General features: G+C 37.4%; 1 protein-coding gene across 2 annotated transcripts in view; it reads right to left on the bottom strand.

The window, feature by feature from the left end:
• Positions 1-25,303, bottom strand: part of ARHGAP42 (Rho GTPase activating protein 42) — a 287,206-nt gene that overhangs the window by 131,168 nt on the left and 130,735 nt on the right. For both annotated transcript variants that reach the window (XM_033862115.2, XM_019923816.3), the window contains exon 4: positions 522-593. In XM_033862115.2, the coding sequence (XP_033718006.1) occupies positions 522-593 (72 nt within the window). The remainder of the gene's footprint in view (positions 1-521; positions 594-25,303) is intronic.

The raw sequence follows: 25,303 nt of genomic DNA on the forward strand, positions 1-25,303 counted from the left end.
GAAATTTTAATTGATCCATAACCAATTAAACATGAATGCAAAGGCCTGAAAAAGATGTCTAAAGTTTTCCACAAACACTTTATATTATATTCTTAATATTTATATTCCTAATATTTTTATTAAGAATAAAAAATACAAAAAATAATAAAAGGTCTTTTATAATTACTACCTTAATTTTCAGTGTACATACCTCGTGCCTAATTTTATTTTATATAGATGTTAGGAAAACTCCTCATATTTTTACCATAATTTCACCGTCTTTAAAACAGTTAATTTCCTACCATTGTTGGGATGGGAGGAACCCACTTATGCTGACTTTTTCTCTATTCAGTAGAAGAATAATATCTTTTCTGTGTTTAAAAGAATTCCAGTCTTTGTAATAGGCTCTGTGCAAAATTTTAAATGACGTACGGAAGTTTTAAAAGGTCATTCTACTTTCAAAAATGTTAACGTCTGAAATTACGTCTGTCATCTTTAATTATCAGGAGAATATCCAAAGAATAATAAAATGCAACACTTACTTTTGCTGCACCTATTTGTTCTTTGCGAAATTTCTCAAGTGGCGCAATTAATACATCATTAGCGTTTTGAATCTGAAATCAAAAATGCAAATACATTAAATCCTGTATAATTCATGCAAACAATATTGAAATAAAGATGGCTCCTTTATTCCACTTATTTAAATAAACAGCTTTTCTTCTCCTTTGCTTCTATAAATGAAATAAAAATACCTCACGTTATAGTCTTTTTCTAGTTTATAATTAAGTTGTTTTCACAAATTATTTCACTTCATCCTAATAATGTGAAAGCACGTACTCATGATGAGATCTTAAACATTTAAATTTCATATTCTAAAATTTAACTAAAATAGCACACCAGATACTAAATTTTAAAATACCTTTAATTATACTGGTTTAATGTAGTCAGTTCAAGCATCATTTTAAAACTGAGCCATAGGGCTTCCCCGGTGGCGCAGTGGTTGAGAGTCCGCCTGCCGATGCAGGGGACATGGATTCGTGCCCCAGTCCGGGAAGATTCCACATGCCGCGGAGCGTCTGGGCCTGTGAGCCATGACCACTGAGCCTGCGCGTCCGGAGCCTGTGCTCCACAACGGGAGAGGCCACAACAGTGAGAGGCCCGCGTACAGCAAAACAAACAAAAAAACAAACAAAAAAAACTGAGCCATATAAAAGCTCTTCCATCTTGCCACTAGAATGTTATAATTCTACAGCTGCAAAATAAAATAAGGCTTATTTTTTCCCTGTTTAATTATATTCCTTACACTTGGGATTTGCCTGAATGTTCTCATTTCACACGGTTTGCATGTCATTTCAATGAACAGTATTTTAGCCCCAAACTCCAAATTGGATTTTATTTAAATTGTAAAACAGATAAATCTTTAAATTGATCTGCAAAAATATGGTGAGGGGGTTCAAGGTGGGGCGGGGGTAGTGACTGGATACGAGGAAACAGACATTTCTAAGGATAGCAGTATGCTGGAAGGAAGTCTTGACTTTTAAAAAATCCCTTTAGAAAGCATTAAAATTAAACATAGGATCTTAAATGTTCTCACCCCAAAAAGAAATGGTAACAATGTGACAAGATTGAGATATTAGCTAATGCCATCGGTGGTAATCATTTTACAATACATAAATGTATCAAATCAACATGTTGTACACTTTAAACTTATACAATGTTATGTGTCAATTCTATCTTAATAAAGCTGAGGGGGAAAAGGTAGGCCCAGTTAACAAGATTATCATTCATTCTACCACTGTGATAATAACATGACTTATTACATAATTAGCAAATGTTAAGATGAAAGAAAAACCTATTTTTCAAATAGGTCACTATTTAAAAATAGGTTAAAGAGTATATAGGAGTTCCTTATATTCTTCTTATAATTTTTCTGTAAGTTTAAAATTTTATCAAAATTTTAAAATTTCAATAAAAGGGTTTTACTTTCACTTATTTTCACTAAACTGGTTATTCTCTAGTCAAATTATGGAATTTATTTCTTAAATTCCATAATCTAAACACACAAAGATAGTATACACAAAAATAAAAACTAAAGTAGTAATGTCTTCCATGATTCTGTCATTCTCCAATTTGCAGAAAAACGAGATGGCCTCTTGAAAAGAGGACCTAAAATCCTCCATTGTGAAAACATACAAAGTAGATCAATAGTCAAAATCCTTCCCAAGACACTGAGGGCAACTGTAGATACCTCTGACATCCATTACCTACTTCCCATTTGTGAGCTCAAGACAGGCATCCCTCCAGATACACTGTGCAGGCATTGCATCTTACTACAGAGAGATGATTGGAAACAGTAGCAAAGTAGCTCACTTTAAATTCTCACTCTCTAAATCTTCTTTGCCCTCATGAAACTCCAAATACATTTAAACACACACATATATATATTTCTCCAGATTTTACAGAGGTAATAAATAGCTGATTCTGTCTTTAAAGTTTGCATAAGGGGAAAGACAATGTCATGGACACTTTAGTGTACTCTGGAAAAATAGCAACAATAAAGGCTAACAGTCACTGAATGTTTACTTTATGCTGGAAACCAGCATGATCTAATGTATTTAAAGTTAATGAACTTAAACAAGGAGGTATGTCTCAAGTGGTGAAAACTCCAACAATGAGGGTGAATAACAAGATATGCAGCACAGCACTTAAGTATTTAAAATCAAGAATGCCTGAGTTTAAACCCAGTTCTATTGCTTATGAGCTGCTATTTAACCATTCTGAGCATCAACTGCGTCACCTATCCAACAGCTTGGTTCTAAGAATGAAGATAATAAATGTAAAACACTTAGCTCAGTGCCTTACATCTAGTTAAGTATTAAAAGTTTATGGCTTTTAATATGTCCAAATAAACACAGATAATGTATCTCATTCTGCAATTATATACCTGATACACTTCTTTATCTTAATCTTCTGTGCTACCCTTTTGGTTGAAGTGCATCTATGTGCACAAAATGAGAAGGTATTTTCCCATGAAAGTCACAAAAGGCAGATGGCCTAGACTCGCCTACATTCAATCACTAAGTATTTATATACGTGCCAAGCACATTGCTGAGCTGTGTGGGGAAGGGAAAAAAATTAAGAAATGGGCTAAACCTTCCAGAAAGTTGATGTCTACTTGTGAAGAGGGAAAAAATTATTCATCCAACAAGTATTTAATGCTCATAAAGCCCTGCTAAAATTTTCAGAAAAACTGAGACGAAACTGATTACATTGAGAATAGTTACATGATAAACTATGCAGAACTCCTCATAAATATGTCAGAATTTTGACAACAGGAAAGATCCATGAGAACTAAATAAGTCAAGGTAGTATTTGCATAGTGGATGTGAATTAGAAGCGGATATGAATTGGATACACCAAAGAGAAAAAATATCCTAGGAACAGGAAACACCATGAAAAAGGCAAGGGGGGGTAAAACTAAGCATGGAATGTGAGAAGGGGGAATGCAGTGCAGGAAAAGAAACTATTTATTACACGCTCATTAAGAGTCCATCCCAATTGTGAGTGCACTGACCAAGTTACAGGCCTTCAGTTAACTTTTTAAAAATGGGAATGGCACAATGAATATAAAGTACGTTGAACAGTTTTGGCACATAGCAGGTTCCATATGTTATTAACTAATAACATTATCTAACTGGGGAAAAGCATGTACATTATTAGTAGGAAACTTAACTGGAGTAAGTATGGAAAGGATACCCATAATCTAGGCAAAGTAACCTGAACATGGAATCACTGCTGGTTTCTAAAAAGAAGATTAATGTAAAAACTTTTTCTAGGAAGTAATATGTGGGATACTTTGAGAATAAAGATATAAAGACAAGATATGCAAGCTGAATGGCTGGGAGAAGAACACAAGTTTGAAGTGATAACTAGATCAGGTGGCTGCGGTGTTGACAGATGGGTAGCAGGGAACTGCAGAGGCAGGTGTTTAAAAAAAAAAAAATTAAAAGGATCCAGAAGGAGAGGAATCAAAGGTGACACTAAGTTTTCTGCCTCAGGCACTGGAACTTTGGCACCACATTAAGAACTAGGATAAATGAGGAAGGGAGTATGTTTGGTAGAGAAAGAATAAAGACAATGGATTTCACTTTGGACCTATTACGTCTGATGCCATGGGAAGACTCAAAAGAAATATTGCAGCAGAGTATTCCACCTCAAAATAGCAGAACTAATCAATATGAATAAAATGGTTTTTTATTGGGTAGGGAAAAATTAGAAAAGAGAGTGGATGCGGGGACTTCCCTGGTGGTGCAGTTGTTAAGATCCACCTGCCAATGCAGGGGACGTGGGTTCAAGCCCTGGTCCGGGAAGATCCCACATGCTGCAGAGCAACTAAGCCCATGCGCCACAACTACTGAGCCTGTGCTCTAGAGCCTGTGAGTCACAACTACTGAGCCCGCATGCTGCAACTACTGAAGCCCACACGCCTAGAGCCTGTGCTCCACAACAAGAGAAGCCATCGCAATAAGCCCATGCACCAAAATGAAGAGTAGCCCCCACTCACCGCAACTAGAGAAAACCCATGCACAGCAATGAAGACCCAACACAACCCAAAAAAAAAAAAAAAAGAGAGAGAGAGAGAATGCACGCAGATCTGTATACTAAGACACTGGCATTCACATTCATATCCAATAGTTTAAATCTCTGCCACAACTCTTATGTCGCTGTTATGTAAGTATGACCTGGGAATAAAACAAAACTTGAGGATATAAACTTGAACCAAATGTGATCGTTAACAACCACGCAATGGGGCAAGTATTACTTCCTATCTCTACTTCTTCCATATTTCTTCATTTTCTTCTCTTGTTTTTGGACTTGCTCAATTTTTTTCTCTTTCTTCTCCCTACTCTTATTCTATTAATGTGAAATTGAAGGAATAAAACATAAATTCCAGAGGTACTAAACAGAAAAAAATGAAGGGGGAGAAAAACATCCAATGGAGTGATAGAGATAACAAGAGAGATGATTTGTTGAGTGTTTAATGTGTGCCAAGTACTATGCTAAGCCCTTCACAATATTGAGATTAAAGTTGATTTTATGTGAGTAATGAAGTTCAAAACCTAAAAATCATCTGGAATATATTAAGAATATGAGTGTTAAAGTTAGACCCAGATCCATTTTGAATCTCGGCACCTAAACTGCTAAGACTTGATGTCTTCATCCCTATACCTTTTAAGGTTTTTATAAAAATCAAAGGGAAATATATATGTATTTTTAAAATAACAAGCACAGATTTGGCATATGGCAGGCTTTCGATAAATGTTTGTTTCTTCACAGAATTCACAATGTCAACTACGTGTTCAGAACCTTCCTAAGCAGTCTGAGAATGTCCCAAGATGATTTAAAATGTAGTTACTCAAAAGGTAGAAATTGAAATCCAAATTAATTTAACAGAACAGAGACCCATTCAGAGTATCCATCTACAGTGGTAGATAACACAGGAACCTAAATTTTTCCATAAACCATAATAACATATGTGTGGTTTTACATCTGAAATATGATGCTTCTTTTGTATGCAGTCGATGCGCTGCTGTTCACATCATGTGAATCTAAATCCAAGAGATCAAAATGGAAATGCCAACACTCAAAGGGTACAAAGTGGATTTACAACCCGATCTGGCTGCTTCTAACCCTCATCTTTGTACACCCCCCAGGGAACACATGACTTTCATCCTTACATACTGGTCAATCACCAGGATGAAATTCTTCAAATCTGAAGTAATCCAAGTGTGAAGTAAAGAAGGTATCTAAATTTTTGTTAGTTACTGTTACTACTGCATAATAAAGGAAAATAACATACAAAATGCTAGAAAACCATAACTAAAAATGTGAATCTGGGGTACAACTCTGGTGAGTTAACTTTCACAAGGTTTAAAAAAGAATCCAGAGAAATGCAGTTCTGGCTCACATGGAACTCTTTCTCCACAGATTTACGCAAGAGGCTTGATAAAACTCCTTCCAGAAGGTAATTGTGGGGGGTGAGAGGGGTGGGAATCAAGTCACAGAGTTCAGGAGATTCAGGCTCCCATAATATCTGTGGAACGTGTTACTTTGCATGACCTCACTAAGAGGCTTTAGGAAAAATACAAAAGCAATTTTAATGCTCTCACTAGATACTGCTAATATAAATTCTTGAAAAAGGTCATATTTCAGTAATTAAGGCACAATTAACCATTATCTATTTTATAATTTTTTTAATAACTCCTTTAGGTTATTGGAGCACTTTTTTTTTTTAATTTAAATTCATTTATTTATTTTTGGCTGTGTTGGGTCTTCGTTTCTGTGCGAGGGCTTTCTCCAGTTGCGGCGAGCGGGGGCCGCTCTTCATCGCGGTGCGCGGGCCTCTCACTGTCGTGGCCCCCTAGTTGCGGAGCACAGGCTCCAGACGCGCACGCTTAGTAGCTGTAGCTCACGGGCCTAGTTGCTCCGTGGCATGTGGGATCCTCCCAGACCAGGGCTCGAACCCATGTCCCCTCCATTGGCAGGCAGATTCTCAACGACTGCGCCACCAGGGAAGCCCCTATTTTATAATTCTTAATCATTACCTAAACCTTGGGTTTAGACAACTTATTTTTATAGATATTGGTCCATTTTTAAATTCAAAAATAATCATCAGCTATTTCACTTATTTTTCGCAGCAGAGAAGCAAATCTGATATTGGGTAAAACTTTACAATACTGCATTTACTGGGTAGACACACTTTAACTGTGGCTGTGTTACATTAAACCTGGCAGTTAAGCTTGCTGTTGCTTTTCTTTTGCTATTTCAAGCGGTTCTAATAAACAGCCACAAGGGAGTGCTCATAAATCGCTCAAAAGTAATGGCTAGAAATGTTTTTATGTGGTTAGAAGAATGATTATCCAAACATGTTTGGGTTTTTTTTTTCTCCAAGTACACATGAATTATTATTTTCTATAGACCGTGAATTTTCAAGTGCTGTCCTATAGGAATTTTCAATGCTTGCTTTTCACTGCTGAGAACCTTACCATAACTTGTTTGTCCAAGGAAGTGAGTAGTGATAGAATAAAACAAATCTGAAAAGTAATTCTTCTTACACTTTTACTTTCTCTCCCCCCTCCACGTTTTGGTTAAGCTTGAGTGTTGTTGGTACCAGTCACAGATCATCACAAATCAATGATTATAGTGTCTCACCAGGATGTAAGATTACAATTTCGTACCTCAAACTATCAAAGCTCTGAAAGGCTCCAGGTTTTGAAGAGAAGATTTAATGATTTTCTGCAGTGCTATCAAAAGCAACTGTTTGAGAAGGCTACAACAGAACAAGTTATTTACAGAAAGAAAACATGGATGATGTAGCTCACTGCAAAAACAATTTCCTGTTGAGATGCCTATTATAGCCAATCCACGTAGAGGGGAAAGATCACAAAGGTATGTAATAATGAGTAGAGTGAACACAATCAATGTGGAAGACACCTATAAATAGTCTCTGAGGTAAGACTGGATCATTTTCCCGTTGGTATTTGCAACTGGAAAATCAGATCAGAATCCTAATTTGTGATTACAGGCAAGTATCTCTCCTCTGCCTGTTCCAACCCCCATCCTATTGCCCCCTCCTTTTAGATGAAGTTCTGGCAAGTGGTCTAGGGACAGCCCGAGGCTCACGCTGAGACCGGTCAAGTTAACTCTCCACTACCTCACAAGAGTCAGTCCTCTAAGTCAGCAAACTCACAGCTCTTCTAAACTAGAACTCAAAACCCAAATCTCACAGGAAGTGTGAAGGATAGACATATGAACAAGACTTTCACATAATAAGTACTATGACGTTAAAACTAAATGCATTTTACTTTATATCCTTTAATGTGAGCAGCAAAGTACTCTGAAAAACCATGTCTTCATCTTTAAAACAAAATGTAAGATTATCTGGGTACCACAGTAATCCATTTAATTCCTCCTTGAACGTCACTTATTACTTCAATATTGGATGTTTTGATTCTATTAAGTCGGTGTTCCATTATGAATCCTCCTTCAATGGACCTCATCTATTTAGATCCAACTCACTTATATTTAATATTAGTTTCATCTTTACTTTTACCAGTAATAATACTTTCCTTATAGGAATATACTTAGGAAAAGAAATTTAAGTTTTTGGAGAATGGTGCTATATGAATCCCATCTTTTATTTCAGAAAATAAGTAGAAGTACACTCTCCAGGAGAGTGCATGGATTTGTATTTAATTCTTGAATATTCCCATGAAAACTATGCAATCTCAGTCAATTTACTCAGACTCTCCGTGTCTGTTTCCCTTTCTACAGAATAAAGATGATAACATGCCTTTATCTCATAGCCTGTTTACAAAGATTTTTACATTTTATGTATAATGATCGTAAGAGCTTATTAATACAAAGTTGTACTTGCTTCCTGCTAAATTCATTCTTTTTGAGTAGGTCGATTGTAATGAAATATCACTTTTTAAAATGACTTAGGATGTTGCTACTGGAGTTTTATATAAAAGAGTGAAATCGCACCAGCACATACTGGATGTCAAGGCTTCTTAAATGGAACACACTGGTTCCTAGGCCAAATAGCAAGCAGTCCTCTCTGCTTCCAGAACTTACGACTGTCCCGAATATAACTCAAAGTAAAGTTAACTCTTTTTTAATAAAACCATCTATACTTATAAGATGAGGGAGCAGAAGAGCATTCATCCAAGAAGAAACTGACCATTTTCATAGAATCTAGCTGAGAAAGGAGGGGAGAGAGGAGGGGTAAATTGCAAAATTTCATACAACCCACTGTGATCTGATAATGTCATTAACTCTAGGTTGTACCAAATGAAATTCTCTGAATACTGAGTTATTTGGGCTAGAAAGGTAAGTTATTTTTCTTAGATTTTTTTGTCACTCTTAAACTACTTTTGCTTTATCTCTTCTTACCCAGCAATCACTAATGGGAGGTTGAACTAAGAATACTTTTACAGCATTCAAGCGTTGTGGAAAACATTTGTAAACAGCAGATCTAACCATAACATACTGCCTCCTCACAAACTTGTGTCTACTTATTGCCATCCTGATTACTACATTTATAACTATAATAACGGAGGCTTTAAAAAATAAAACAGCAAAAGAGAAGGTCAAACTATATTTCAGCTGTAAATAACAAGAGATGTGAAGAGTCAAATTAAAACAGACATCTTAAAAAACAGTTAAGGGCGTCCCTGGTGGCAGTGGTTGAGGGTCCGCCTGCCGATGCAGTGGACACGGGTACGTGCCCCGGTCCAGGAAGATCCCACATGCCGCGGAGCGGCTGGGCCCGTGAGCCATGGCCACTGAGCCTGCGTGTCCAGAGCCTGTGCTCCGCAACGGGAGAGGCCACAACAGTGAGAGGCCCACATACCGCAAAAAAAAAAAAAACAGTTAAAACAGTTACTCCAAACATCCTGCACATACCTTCATTGTAACAAATACTTTTCTTTTGATTTTGACCAAAAAGTATGCATTTAGGAAAACACTTTTATAGACTATATGGCTGCATTACCTCAAAGGTCATACAAGGAAAATGTTGAGGTTAAATCTACCTTTGAGAACACAGGCTCCAAATAATATAAGAAATGCTGCAACCTCAGCTGTTTCAACGTGTTATATAACTGCTCCTCCTTCTGACTAGGTAAAAACATCATGCAAAGAAACTGGTGAAGTTACTTCTGCCAGTCCTCTACCTTTGGACATTCTCAGGAAACCTCAGGATCTCCTGAACTTGCACACCTCTGGTGGCATTGCTATTAGATTCCAGTGATGCCCTATGGTTGTTAACCCTATAGGAGATGGCCAAAGATTTTCCTGTAACACAGCTGTCCCATGTATATCAGTGTCCTTGTGCTGATGGGAATATAGCTCCTCCCCTCTCCCCCACTTTAAAAATCAGAAACCCTGTATATCCTGAGCTGAGACAACTATAGCCACAGTGAAGATTTTTTTCTTCCAGGTTTATCCCCGAGCTTAGAGGGGTCAAAGTGGCTTTATGTGTGAGGGCAGGAGGAGGGAGCTTCAACAAATTGATAATTTATGTAATCAGTGTTTATCACCTCCTCCTCTTTTAATACTGCTTCTTCTTGCTAATTTTCCTCTACCCTTCTCAGGATTCACTACTAAAAATATCCTTGGAGAGAGAAATTAGAATCATGCATCTTTTGAAAATTCTTCATTTGTGAATTTAAGCAAACTTCTAAGAGTCTTTGCAAGTTTATAAAAGAAATGAAAATTCATTAAATAAATTCACAGTCACAGTTAATTTACAGCAATTACGTTTTAGTAGCTAGATGTTAATGTATTTTAATCATAATTGCTCAATATTTACGTAATAGCAGATTGCTAAAACCTTAAGGAAGATTTAAGATATCCCACTGTATATGCAATTTTTTAAATTTCTTATTGCAGCTTTGCAATAACAGGAGGGCTGGAAGACAAAGGAGGAGGGGGGTGAGGAGAGAAGGGAGGAAGGAGTTTTACACAGGATAAAGATGCATACAAACAAAGCCGAGACTGACCTAAACAAAACAAGGAGTGATTGAGAAAGATTAGGACTTTGGGCTGCAGGCCAGTGCTGTGCTGGAGCGAGCGCACGGGGGGGCAGGCTCACAGTGGCTCCCAGGATCCATTACGTGGCATCTCTTCCCAACCTGCATTCAGCAACTTGGGCCGAAATCATCTGAGGTGAAGATTTCTACACCATGGAAATCAGCAAGCATTACAAATCAGGGTTTTTTATACACATGTACACACACCCCTACCTGAGTGCTGGCAGTTAACTTTTTCCCAGCACATCACAGCTTAGAGCTAAACATGTAGTTTGAAGGCACCAATACTGAACCATAAACAATGGCAAAGAGTGCTAACTATACAAGATTCCTTTTATCTAGTTATTAAAGCATCTCTTTAAAACATGTATATGTGGACTTATAAGATTTCCAATTTAGTATGTCTTTCTCAATACCTAAAAGACTGAACTCATTTGTACTTCTTTACACTTAAGCTTACTTTTACACAAAGCAAGGCTTTTGCATTTCCTGGCTTCCACAGCGACACCTTGAACAAACTTCTACTATAGCAATGATGACAAACAGTTTACACCTCCCAAGTTTCTCTGAGTGACAGCAGTTTCTGTAGTGCTGGCTTGAGAAGATTCTGAAGCTGAACCTGGGCACTGAAGGATGATCAAAAAATGCTGGCTATAAACATCTCCTGCTAACAAGAGTGGCAGTACTCATGCTGCAGGTTATTTATATATCTGTCTTTCCAGCCCTGTAAAGGTAGAGATAATGTCTTATTGATTTTTTAATAGTCATTGCCCAGCAAAGTGCTTTGACATAGTGGAAACTCAACATACTACTGCTAAATTGATGAATAAACTTATTTCTGGTAACGTAATTGGTACCTGCAATGAGCTGCTGTAACAAATACTGTTCCTCATAATATTACTAAGGATGACAACCTACCTATAGGAAACTAAATGTTTTTGAAAATAAGAGAAGTATTTCTATAAAATGTATTCTGATATATGCTGTGTAATATAGGTAGTAATCTATAACTATATGGGTAGCAATCTGAAGCTAAGCTCATCACTATTATCTTTAGAAAAAAATTCAGTCACGGGGCTTCCCTGGTGGAGCAGTGGTTGAGAGTCTGCCTGCCGATGCAGGGGACACGGGTTTGTGCCCCGGTCCAGGAAGATCCCACATGCCACGAAGCGTATAGGCCTGTGAGCCATGGCCACTAGGCCTGCACGTCCGGAGCCTGTGCTCCGCAACGGGAGAGGCCACAACAGTGTGAGGCCCACGTAATGCAAAAACAAAAAAACAAAACAAAACAAAAAAATTCAGTCACGGAAAAACAAATAACTATTAACTTAGAATGACTTCTTATATTCACACAAGGTTCTTTACTTATAAATTAGTTTTGCAAAGAAAAAAAAATGCAACACTGTACTTCAAATCGAAACACCACAGAGGGCAGATTAGTATCATACAAACTGCCATAGTGGGCTAAAATGGAAAGCGCAGTAACTCCTCAAAAATAAGAGATGCAAATCACCTTCCAAATTCTTCCTACTCCTCCTTCCTTAAGGCTGGTTACACTGTTGTGATGAACTGAAAACTTGAGAAAGAAAACCATATGGCTCTGTTAGGTTTTAGCTGGAAACCAGGACAGCGGTTTGAGCAGGGCAGTATGTTACAGAACACAGGCTGAAAGCATAGAGGAGAAAAGCAAACCGGTCACTCCCATCAGGTAAATGCGGAAATGGATTCTAGAGCACACACATAACAGTAATTCGTGAACACTTACCATGGGCCAAGGGAGTTCTCCTTCAGTCCTCCCAACAGCTCCATAAAAAAGTAAATACTATTATTATTATTCCCATTTCATAGTGAAGGAAACTGAGACCCAAAGAGGATAAGTAACTCGCCCAAGGTCACAAATGGCTGGTAGGTGGCAAGGCCACACCATGAACCCAAGCAGTCTGACTCTAGCGTTGGTATTTCTAACGACTCTACTATATATACCACATTATACATTCTCAGACAATAAGAATATACTGCAGGACCAAAATTAAGTCTTGCCCCCAAATAAAGTTACATGAAATATGAGTAAGGCTGTCATTAAAGAAAGGAAAAAACAAACAAAAAAGAGCTATAGTGTTAGAGCAATGAGATGATTATTTTCCTATTTTCTAATTTCTAAACTCTGAAATGTATATTATTTTCACTATTACAAATCTTTTTTGGAAAACGATAAACACATTTTATTGCATCCCCAAACAGTTTCAGTATTGTGCTGATGTCATATTTATGTGTGTGATAAAAGGTCAAGCTAAGTTCAATAATAATGATTTTCCTGGCTCATGAAATGCTAAGTTGTAATAATGTAACACTGAGGTAAGCATCAGCATAGATGGAGGGAAGATTAGGAAGAGTTTTCTGCAATTATTAACTTAAAATAGGAGCATTTCCCCCACAGAATTCTATCCAACTAAAGTTTGGGAAATGAGAAAAAAGGGGTATTCTTTCAGAAACATAACCATAATAGGACTGCCTTTTCCTAGCTCACTTTCCCTGGTACAACACTTACTTGGGATGTTTATGTCACATACTATCTTGATATAAATAAACACAGGAAATACTGTAATTGGGACTTGAAGAGTTAAGAAAAAACAGCACCAGAAACTAACACACACACAGTATATCTTTCCTATAAACTACCCCTGTAGCAACTGCTTGAATGTGACTATTTTAAGGATCTCTGGGGGCTGGGGGAAGAGAAAATAATCTTCTGAAATAAATAATTCCTTAATTGAAAAAAACAACAAATTGAATCACAGTGCTGTTAAAAATAAAACCAGAAAAAATTGATTAAAAGAGAAAACTTCAGAGCTTTAATACAGAATTACAGAAGTCCATGAGTACCCAAAAGTTATCTAAGTCCTACAATTTAGCAAACAAGAGATATGATTTATTTTGCAAACATTTTCTTTTAAACTTTCCCAGGCATTTGAGCACAGGCTCTTAGTCATAGCTAAGAATTACTTCCCAAATAAGTTCCATATGTTATAACTCTCCTTCCTGGTCTTTTCCAAAGCCAGATCTGGTCATAAACTATGAGCTAGTTTACCACACTGTACAGCTGTCAAAAACTTTTCTTACCCAATGAAGTAAAGAACCTCATTCAGCCCTTTCTGTGAGGTCTTATATCATGTGAAATACGAGGGCTATGTCAATACTAGAGAAATTCCCTTTACAACACACGGCAAATATAAAAAAAAAAATACACTTTTCCTTATCTGTGAAAAGTATGTCCCAATAGAATACACCGTCATTTAATAAATCATTAACATCTGACCTCTCTGGGGCTTACCCTCAGGCTATGGCTTGAATTACATTCGGTTCATAGAACTGGGTAAAAGGATGTTTAAGATTCTTTTCCAGAAAATAAAGCTTGAAACTACTTTCCTTCCTGACAGCAGCAGACAGCCTGAGACCTTCAGACTCTAGAGCATTTAAGATGACACGCAGAACCTGATACAATGCAAAGCAGTAATGAGACACCTGAAAAAGGTATGGGAAAAAATCTCTTGCTTCTCTCTTTTTCTGCTTCCTTTTAAAAAATTAAGAGATACTATACTTAGTGGAGAACAAAAGTTTGCACCTCAGATGCCCAGTTTACACAAACAAGAAGACTGATGCTGCTGGTAAAACCCTACTTCTTATCTCAACATTACCCAGATTCCCAAACAGAAGCCCGATAGGACAATCCCCGTCACTTTGACTGCTGACAATAACATACTGTTTGTAAATTTCTGCTTCTAGTAATTACTAACATATTCTAGTATACGACCAGAGTTAAGGCATATTTTAATTAATCTAAAAATTAGTGAATCTGAAAATGTTGGATGAGAAAATGCACTGTCAAATAATTCAGGAATTCTAATAAAGCTGGACTGTATATTACAACTATCAAAAGAAAAATAGCTTTGCATATACCAACGTAAAGACACCAAGCTAATGAAATCAGTACCCGAAAACTTCCACCCCATCCCTACTAAGCATATCGTCATGAGATCATCTAGGTGTATCTTTAGGTCATCTTCAATGGCCTTTTGACCTCATCAGCTTTCAAGAATTCCCTTGCAGAGTAAAAGAAGCAAAGACAGACTCAACTAACTTACCTTTATCTTACATTTCAAGATAAGAGAAAACTCTACATCCTATCCATGGGTGACCTAACGTAGTTTCATGCCTCAAATATTACAAGAAGAGATGGCTTATACATCTTGTCTCCAGCCCAGACATTTCTGCTAAGCTCCCTATCTGTAAACCAAGCGTCTGTCCCATTCCCATAGGCACCTCAAAAACACACCCCCAACACAGGGCCCAACCTTCTCTACTCTCTCGATTTGTCTCCTCTCAGTGAATGGCACCAAATTCAGCCAGCTGCCCCATCATCCTAGCCTGCAGCCTCTTCACCTTCCACATCCAATCCATGGTCTCCCCATGGCCTCAGTACACATCCCACCACCTCTTCCCAAGATTACAGCAATATCCACCTTACACATCTCTCAGCACCCAGTATCGAAATCCACTCATTTTTAATTTTCCACACAGCTGCCAGAATAGTCTCTATAAATTAAAAAAGAGTATGTCAATCCCCAACTTTTATCATCTCTCCACAACCTTCAATATAAAAGACCTTTCTTTAGCCCACTATCCCAAGATCCTTAATGAAGGGGCCTCTCCCAAGCTCCTGATAACCTTTTCTGTGGCCACTCCCCCATGGGAAGTCTTCTCTTTCCCACACTTACAAGCCCTCGATCACACTGTGACCTTTTCGAAAGTTATCTTTCCCTAGTTCACTTGTTCCATTCACTATCTAAATGTCTCTTAGGTATACTTTAAACCTCAGCCCGAGTGTCACATCCTTGGTAAGCTTTCACTAATATTCCAAGTGTAAGGTGTTTTGTTTTGTTTTTTATTGAAGTACAGTTGATTTACAATGTTGTGTAAGTTTCAGGTATATAGCACAGTGATTCAATTATACACACACACACACATATATATTCTTTTTCAGATTCTTTTCCCTCTAAGTAATTACAAAATACTGAGTATAGTACCCAGTGCTATATAGTAGGTCCTTGTTGGTTATCTATTTTATATATAGGAGCGTGTTTATGTTAATCCCAAACTCCTAATTTATTCCCTCCCTTCCCCTTTGGTAACCATAAGTTTGTTTTCTATGTCTGTGGGTCTATTTCTGTTTTGTAAATAAGTTCATTTGTATCATTTTTTTAGATTCCACATACAAGCGATATCATATGACATTTGTCTTTCTCTGCCTAGCTTACTTAACTTAGTATGATCATCTCTAGGTCCAACCATGTTGCTGCAAATGGCATTCTTTCACTCTTTTTTACGGCTGAGTATTATTCCATTGTATATTTTAAGGGCCTTCTTCAAACTCCCACAGGACTGGGATCATACCACTATCTCAGCGGACCACATAACACTTCAGGCCACCCTGTGCCAGTCTGTCTTCCCAACCAAATTATGAGTATTTCTGAGGAAATGCCTGTGCCTCCCGCTTTCACTTGTGTATCCTCGAGATCCTAGAGTAGTATCTGACGCATACTGTTACAGGCCAAAAAACATTTCTTGGTACAAGCCCACTGGGGTGGGGAAGCAGGTGGGGAAAGGAGCTAGAAATTAGAGAACAGAAAACGCCAAGATCAAACTGAAGTAAGATGAACAATGCTGGACTTTGCATTCATGCAAACTAAATGTCATTTTCCTATTCATATACTAGTTTCGGTCTCAAATAATAGTCCATTCATTCATAGACTAGTTGAGTGTGAAGTGTTCTGAAACCACTGAAGAAGGGGAAAATGGAAGTATATGGATATCAATATTAAGGACCCCCCACCTTTGTCTCTTTGGGGACAAACGAGGATTTTAACAGATAATGAAGGTAGCCTACCTTCTACTTGGGCATGCCAGATTATAGATATTTTCACTATATATGCAATCAAAGGCTAATCACATCAGTAAATTTTCATTTCTACCTTTAAAAGGTGAATGGATAAGATTAACTTCTGTAACTTATTCTGATTCTTTATTTACTCTAGTTACCATTTTGGAAATAAATCTTGAATAAGTGCTGGGGATAGGGGAGGGAGAACAGGCAAGCTGAATGCTATTTGGCAAACCAAGCTATCCCTAGATGTTTCTTAGGGATGAATAAGCAATGCCTGCTGTCTTATCACTGGAAGATGCCTTGCTACCCTGTGCCAAAACTTCAATTAGGCTTATCAACACCCTTGAAAGAATGAGGAATGAAAAACAGAGCTTCTTGCAGCCTTTGAGCTTACCAGCCAGGGAGCACACTATATCAGTAAGGTACTAAATTACATTACTGTGTTACAGTTAGAGCACTTAGGCCAAAAGGCAAAAATAAGGGCAAGCTAAGTCAAATTGTGAAGTGGATAAAATTTGTTTTCAGAAACTTCTACCTCTTCAGTTGCCACTACAGAGGCTTTATTTGGCCTTTATTCCAGTGTGTTTATTCAGGTCACACACCACCACCCCCTTTCTCTCCCACTTGAGCCCCTCACCGAAGACTATACTCCCAGGGAACCTGATAAATATTTCCAACCATTACCGCACTCGTTGGCCCATCAACAAAGTCTCATTACTTCTATGGCTTCTTTCATTAAGACCTTTCTCCATGCTTCCTAACAACAAGTAAATCTTACTCACTGAGAAGTGCTAATCTTCTTCTTGTACTCTGAAAGCTATCTGCCCTTGGGAAATGTAAGACAGCATGACAATCCAATGGTGGGGATTTCAATGCCATGGATGGTCCATTGAGAATTGGGCCGATGAAAAAATAGTTGCCTTCTATATATACAAGTGTGGCAAAACATGAATAGGCTGTGTCCAAAATAATGACAACTTTATTGCAGACTAGGCTAATTTCCAGATAACCTGGTAATAATGCTTCCCTTCTTGGTTTACATATATAGATGATAGTGAATATAGGATTAACAGGTACATACCCAATGAAGCTTATTGTCCAACCAGAAGCAACATATAAACTATTCTTCATAACTTTTCAGGTGAGAATTTACAATTAATCACAAATGAATTGCTTGTAAACCAAACCTAGAAGTTTCTGATGATTTAGTTTAAAATACTTCAATCATTAGGCTGTAATTCATGACTTAATATCTGAACTCAAATGGTTTTCAAGCAAATATTTACTATGAAATACAAAGGCCCTGCTCTTATGATATTATTATATTATAATTCAGAATGACAGGCAAATAAACAAAATAATAATTAAGATAAAATCAGATAATGATAGAAGCCAGGAAGAAAACTTAAAAAGTTGATGTGACAGAAAATTATGGCACTGGAGATATGAATTTAAACTGAGTGGTAAGTAAGCAAAAGACTCAATGAAGAGGCGCCTTGGGACTAAGGCATGAATTACAGTAACTACTCACCCCCTAACTTCTACTCAAAGATCTAGAAAAAGAGTTCCAGGCAGGGAGAACAGCAAGCACAAACATCCTAAAGCAGAAGTGTGCTTGATATGTTGATAGAAGGAGAAGACCAGCATGACTAAAGCATAGGAGAAGGCAACAGAGAATGGTCTGAGATTAAAGCAGAGTCCAGAACATGCAAGGCCATGAAAAACACAGTATGAAATTTTAATTTTATTCTATATTAGCTATCACAGAAATACAGAATGTGATAAAATGACAAGGGATGCAAATTATATTCTAAATAGAATTCCCGTTTGTACTATTACATGCCATTACTATCGATGAAAGTATTGTACCTCTTGGGGTTTTTAAAACTACTGTCACTGCAAAGAAGACTGAAATCCACTGAGAGTTGAAGGGGAGTTCTTTCCCTAAATTGAACTCAACTCCTGCACAAACCAAAATGCAACAACAACAAAAAACTATGGAAAAACCCTTTGGTATTAACTGCCAAGAACTTCCCATCAAATAAACCCAAATACTCATAGCTTTTATCTATGACTACACAGACAAGGTTAAAGCAATTGCTTCCTAGCGTGAAAGAAAGGGGATTTTTGTATCTGAATTAAACTGAGTGGTGACCTCCATTTATCACATTCAATGTTATTTAATTATAAAGTACATGTCTGTATACACAAAAGTGCATACGTCTTGATTTGTCAAGAGACTATATTTCATGGCACATCTACAAATTGAATCTGTTTTTCACATGTCAAGGTTAAAGTAGATTGAAAATAATCTAGAGCTAAGGGGCAGCACTGAGATAATCATACCTACTGTTGTCCCTTTTAGAAGGAGATTTAAGCCCTAAGAGGTTAAAACTGAACAAATATTTAATAGTATTGAATAGATCCAAGAATAACACAGTGCCTTTTTCCCATTGAACTCAAATGAACTCATGTCTGTCCTCACCCAGTGATCACTTATTAACATCTTAAATACAAATCTGGGGATAATTTTAAACTCTATTCTACATTATCAAGAAGCAATTAGGTACCTTATCGGAGATAGACAGCTTTACACAAAAATATTAGAATCCTAAAAGACAAATGCTTCAGCTACCCTGCTTTAAAATAATTCCCCTTCTTTTTTAAAATTTTTTTATTAAACCATTCCAATTGGCAGCATATGATCGAGAGAGAGAGAAAAAGAAACAAGGAGAGAGAGAGAGAGAAAGGTGATCCAGGTCATATTTTCTCTTCTTGACAAGTTCTAAACTCAACTTAGTCAAAGAAGTTTTCAGAAATTTGCATTAAATATTAAATGTTTAGTATTATTATTAGCATTATAAAGATAGATAATTCCAATGTATATACTTTATTTATTGAGTATCAAAGCCCCTCTATTAGTTGTGAAAAAAGTGGGAAGTCTTGAGCGGTCTCTTGAGCCACCCATGGGAAGAAATGCTCAAGAGGTAGATGAACATTTTTAAACCCGGTCTCCTCTTTGAAAATCCCTGCACTAGAAAGACACTGTTACTGACAGAAGTGTGACAGCAGCCTCCAATGAGCTGAGACAAAGAACAAAGGGACAACAGCTTTGTGACAGTTCTTTGCAAGGGCTGCATGTCTGTTTTCCAGGAAATGTAAGAAACATTTAACTATTTTAAGAGATTGTGGAGGGCATGTTTAACGCATGCATTCAATATGCGCTTTCAGAAGTTCTTTCCTCCTTTCTAACACTGTTACTTCATAACTTAACAATGTAAAATTTAAATTTACAAATTTAAAATTAGTTCATATTTTTTACTTCTGATTTAACTTATAGTCTACAAAGTAGAAACTAAGGCCTCTGGGCCACACAGCACATCTAAAAGGATGCTCTGGCATTGTATTGTCTTTATAGGTGAGGTCTGGAAAATCATTCTAACCCCTTAGTTTGCTCCTTAAGAATCACCAATTATTTGACATAAAACTGAACACATCGCCTAATTATCAGTTAGTCTTTATGGTAGTGGTTCACATGGTGTCAACTCCATCCTTGGGCAATGGTACTTCTGCTCTGTGCCATCTCAGGACCGTATTCCAAATACCCTCGAGTTACTCCTTTCTATTTTCTTTATAGTAGATCCTGTCAAGAGTATTTCCGGCTAGCCAAGGAGTGGAATAGTATGTTTACGCCAATTAACCAGGGAATGACAACTCCAAAACTGCTGTGTTCAGAGTTACTCATATTCATCTTTATTGACTACAGAGAAAGTTCAGGTTACTTTGATTTAAGATAAAGGATCCTTGTCTTCCCTTAACAATTTATCTGAATGACCATAAAATATCAATGAAGTAGATTTAGGATTTGCAGATACTGCTACATCTCAGGAACACAAGTGTTGTAAGTAATAATAATGGCTAGCCTAAAGTTGTCAGTCACTCTCGATTTCACTCCATAAGAACTGAGTTAGCACATACTACCTAGAGTTTACCACACCTTACTAGATACTGAGATGTGAGGTTACTATGCTACAGTTGTGTTCTGTAGATGATATGCAGGATACACGCTAGAACATATAATACATGTAAGTAGTATATAATACATGTCCTAGACAAGGTTATAATTTCACTGAGACACTAGGAAAACCATGAGAGAGTGCTTCAAAACAGTGAATGTTGGTGCAAGACTAAATAATAAAAAAGAGATGGAGATCAGGATGGCTTCCAAGGAATTGAGCTGGGCCATTAATGAAAACCCTATATTTCTGTTCCTGTCAATGACTGATCACTCAACAGTTGATCCTCAGTGAAGACTGAAGAGTTGTGTATCCTATAAACAGTCTAAATGCATCTCTTTTTTTTTTCCCCTTATACTATCATGTTCTAAAACAGAATCATCAAACATCTTACAAAGATGCTAAAACACAGCAAGAGAAAACAATTTTAAAACAGGGTTCAAAATAAAGCAAAAGCGGGCTTCCCTGGTGGCACAGTGGTTGAGAGTCTGCCTGCTGATGCAGGGGACACGGGTTCGTGCCCTGGTCCGGGAAGATCCCACATGCCGCGGAGCGGCTGTGCCCGTGAGCCATGGCCGCTGAGCCTGCGCGTCCGGGGTCTGTGCTCTGCAACAGGAGAGGCCACAACAGTGAGAGGCCCGCGTACCGCAAAAAAAATAAAAAATAAATAAAAATAAAATAAAAAAAAGCAAATGGGGCTTCCCTGGTGGCGCAGTGGTTGAGAGTCCGCCTGCTGATGAAAGGCACGCGGGTTCGTGCCCCGGTCCGGGAAGATCCCACATGCTGCAGAGCGCCTGGGCCCGTGAGCCATGGCCGCTGAGCCTGCGCGTCCGGAGCCTGTGCTCCGCAACGGGAGAGGCCACAGCAGCGAGAGGCCCGCGTACCGCAAAAAAAAAATAAAAAATAAAAAAAAATAAAGCAAAAGGAGAACAAGGATGGGAAGAGGAAATGGTGATATGAAACAAGTGAACAGAATGTGTGCCCGGGGTCCTGTAAGAGAACTCAAGAAGGCTTAAACGTTACAGCAGTACATAAGTAGAAGAGTATCAAAGCTCCATCCTTTGATTTTTTTTTTTTTTTTTTTTGCGGTATGTGGGCCTCTCACTGTTGTGGCCTCTCCCGTTGCGGAACATAGGCTCCAGACACGCAGGCTCAACGGCCATGGCTCACGGGCCTTAGCCGCTCCGCGGCATGTAGGATCTTCCCGGACCGGAGCACGAACCCGTGTCCCCTGCATCGGTAGGTGGACTCTCAACCACTGCGCCACCAGGGAAGCCCTATCCTTTGATTTTTATGTGCCATGAGCTAATGTTTACTGCTTACCACCTTTGTATTACCCAAATGATAACATGAAAATTATTAAATGTTCTTTCTGTTGAGCACTACTTCTTTAGTGTTTCTTTTTGTAAACTGATTGAGAGGCATGAAAAATATTCCTTGTTAGAATCATTAAGAGACATTCAACCCGGTGGACGAAAATTTGATGAGAAACAGGACGTCTACACACACAGTCTTCCCTCACAAAGAACTTACTAATTCCAAGGAGGGAATACAGTGAGAAGCAGAGCAGATGCCATTTTAATCAAGAGATCAAAGTTTACAACAACAGTAAAGAGACAAAGTACCTTAATTCCTGCCAAAAATTCACAACTTGAATTTATTCATAAGGAAACACCAGACAAACCCAAATTGAGGGACATTCTACAAAGTAGCTAGCCTAAACTTTTCAAAAATGTCAATGTCATGAAAAACAAAAAAGACGGAGGAACCATTCCAGATGGTCATGTTCAAGGTCAAGAAAAAGTTTCTATAAAGAGCATTATTGTGACAGCAACATTTCAGAGAAGTCTATGATAACAGTGTTCTATCAGTGTTAAATTTCCTGATTTGAATAATTATACTGTAGTGACATAAGTGAATGTCTCTGTCTTAGGAAATAAACACTTAAGTATTTACGGGTTTTAAAAAAAAAAAAAAAGCATGGTGGTGGCAACTCACTCTCAAGAGAAAGAGTACTAAAGCAAATTTGGCAAAATGCTAGTAACTGGTGAATCTTGGTGACAGGTACATGGAGATTTTTGTGCTATTCTTGAAGATCATCTATAAAATTTAAATTATTTCAAAATAAAAAGTTAAAGATTTTTAATAGTTGAGAATGCAAATATGAGAAACATAAAATTTTGAACACTTTTCCCTTCCTCATAATATATTTCTATATTTCCAAAAACCAAAAATATTTTCCTACAACCAATCATTTAGTCGTGATATATCTACCTCCACAGAATAGAAAATAGAAAGTAATCGGTAACATTCAAATCATACAAAAGGGACAGATTGAAAATAATAGTGAGGTGTTTTAAGTTACAGAAGATATATATTTAGTGGGATTTTTTTAATGTATGGCTATTTTGAGGTCTTTCATTTAGTTTAACTAAAAAAAAACCTTATATATCTCAAATCAGGTTTATATTTAAAAGAGAATACTAATCACTCTACAACAAACAAAAAGAGCCTAAATACACAAAAAGTTTTACAAAGTCACCATTCATGGCAAAATTTATCTATAATTTTAACTTATTAGGAAAGGCAGAGAGAACATTGAAACATAAATTCCTACTCATTTAAACTCGACATTTTCCAACTATACTTCACATTTCTTTAACTCAGAGTTCTCCTAACAACATAAATATTGCACAGTAAATTTCAGACCTAAACATTGACATTTAACTTAGCAAAAGGGCTGATTGTCCATAATGGAAAGTTTGTGTTCTACCTTTAAAAGGTCTGCATAATGTAAAATTCTAACCTTTCCTCAGAAACCACTAACCAATCCACTGTTTTATACTGCCTACAAAATTCCATTAGTATAGGAAACTAAAAGTTGAACTGTGAACAATTTAGGAAAAAGATATGGACTATGAAATTAGAAGATTAAACTCTAATAACTGGCTGAATGATCTGGGCAAATCACTAGAACTTTCTGAGGCTCAGTTTCTTCATCTATTAAAGAATGAGATTTAAAACTAACTAATTTCTCATCAGTCATTTTCAAAGCTCTAGGGATTTGTCACTCTTTCTTAAATATGCTCTTATCTGCTATTTTTGTCTTGGTTTTGATGAATGACCCAAAATCTCACAGAAAGAATTCCTCATTTGGCAGCCTTTAAAACACTAACTAGGGCTTCCCTGGTGGCGCAGTGGTTGAGAGTCCGCCTGCCGATGCAGGGGACACGGGTTCGTGCCCCGGTCCGGGAAGATCCCACATGCCGCGGAGCGTCTGGGCCTGTGAGCCATGACCACTGAGCCTGCGCGTCCGGAGCCTGTGCTCCACAACGGGAGAGGCCACAACAGTGAGAGGCCCACGTACAGCAAAAAAAAAAAAAAAAAAAAAAAACACTAACTAGATATTACAGTTGTAGGGTGAGCTTGGAACTCCATGATTAACCATACAATGAGAAACATTCAAACACACTGGTGAAATTCAAAGTCTGATCTATTCCTACCAAATACTGGCTTAAACCAAGGAGGAAGGAAAGAACAATTATCTCTTCTATCAATTAGAAATCTTACAGAATATATATAAATACAGAATATATATACAAATATGTACCATAATAGTTATAACCAAATGAAAACTAAGTATTTAATTGAGATAAAAACAAAGCATAGATATAAGCATATAATTAAGATGATCTAAATCACACTCCTTCTGGGATATTCTCAGATATACATAATATAACACATACTATGGTTATGATAGGTACTATTACCATGAGTTTCCCATTCAACGTCTTTGTTGTACTTGAGAATCTATGTTAATCAGCTCAAATCTTCCATGAAATGAGTCTGGTCAAAAGAAAAAACTGATTTTAAGGAAAGTTACAATGCAAAGCAGTATTTAAGAATAAAAAGCACCACCATCATAAAACTCATGTAAGAATATGATGAGGCACCAATTCAAGATCACCTTGGGTCTTAGTAAGGTGATATAATCAAGAATCTTTAGGATTAGATTAGAAGATTACAGTGTCCATGTATACCTGTGAATAAAGGGAATGTACACACAGACTATAAAATGGTAGAAATTCATTTAAATTCCTTTGAAACTCAATAATAAATGCAAAGCTGGAGGTCTCTTGGAGGATATTAAGAGGGAACAGCAAACCACGGAAGAAGAGGGATTTCAAGGTTGATTTCCTCACTTTTTTATCCAAACACCTTGGGGACAGGGGCTTCGCACTTAAACAGTATAAAATACAATAGATGTAAAGATGAACCTCTATACTAGAGGTTCAACATACATTTTGAAATATACATTTCGGATTTTTCATGAAAGTGTACAATCTAATGTTAAATATTATTTCACTCAGATAAGGTATTTTCTTTATGAAACTGGGTGAATGAAGTCATCCAAAAATTAGTTTATAAGTCTTTAGAAAGTTTAAAACCAAGGTTTCTAGACAGGAAGACCCGCTCAAAACTTGAGAATAATCACTTTGGTATACTGGATCCAGGACCCAAATAAAGTCCTCAGAAGCTCCCTGTCCGAAGTGGAGGGGTGGCCAAGAGCATATTTACTGCCTCCTGCTCCTAGCCTTCCTCCCCATCACTTTGTTTACATCTTGGTCGTAGCATTTCTCATCCTCTATTTTAGTTCATTTTCTCCAGTTTGTCTAGATCTCTGCCCGTTTCCTTTTTGCTACTAATGATGCCTCCAGTACTAATGGATGTCTCTTCATGGTGTGAGCTTGAACTTTTGATCCTCAGTATTG

This window comes from Tursiops truncatus, chromosome 8, assembly GCF_011762595.2.
Source record: "Tursiops truncatus isolate mTurTru1 chromosome 8, mTurTru1.mat.Y, whole genome shotgun sequence".
Classification (NCBI taxonomy): Eukaryota; Metazoa; Chordata; class Mammalia; order Artiodactyla; family Delphinidae; genus Tursiops; species Tursiops truncatus.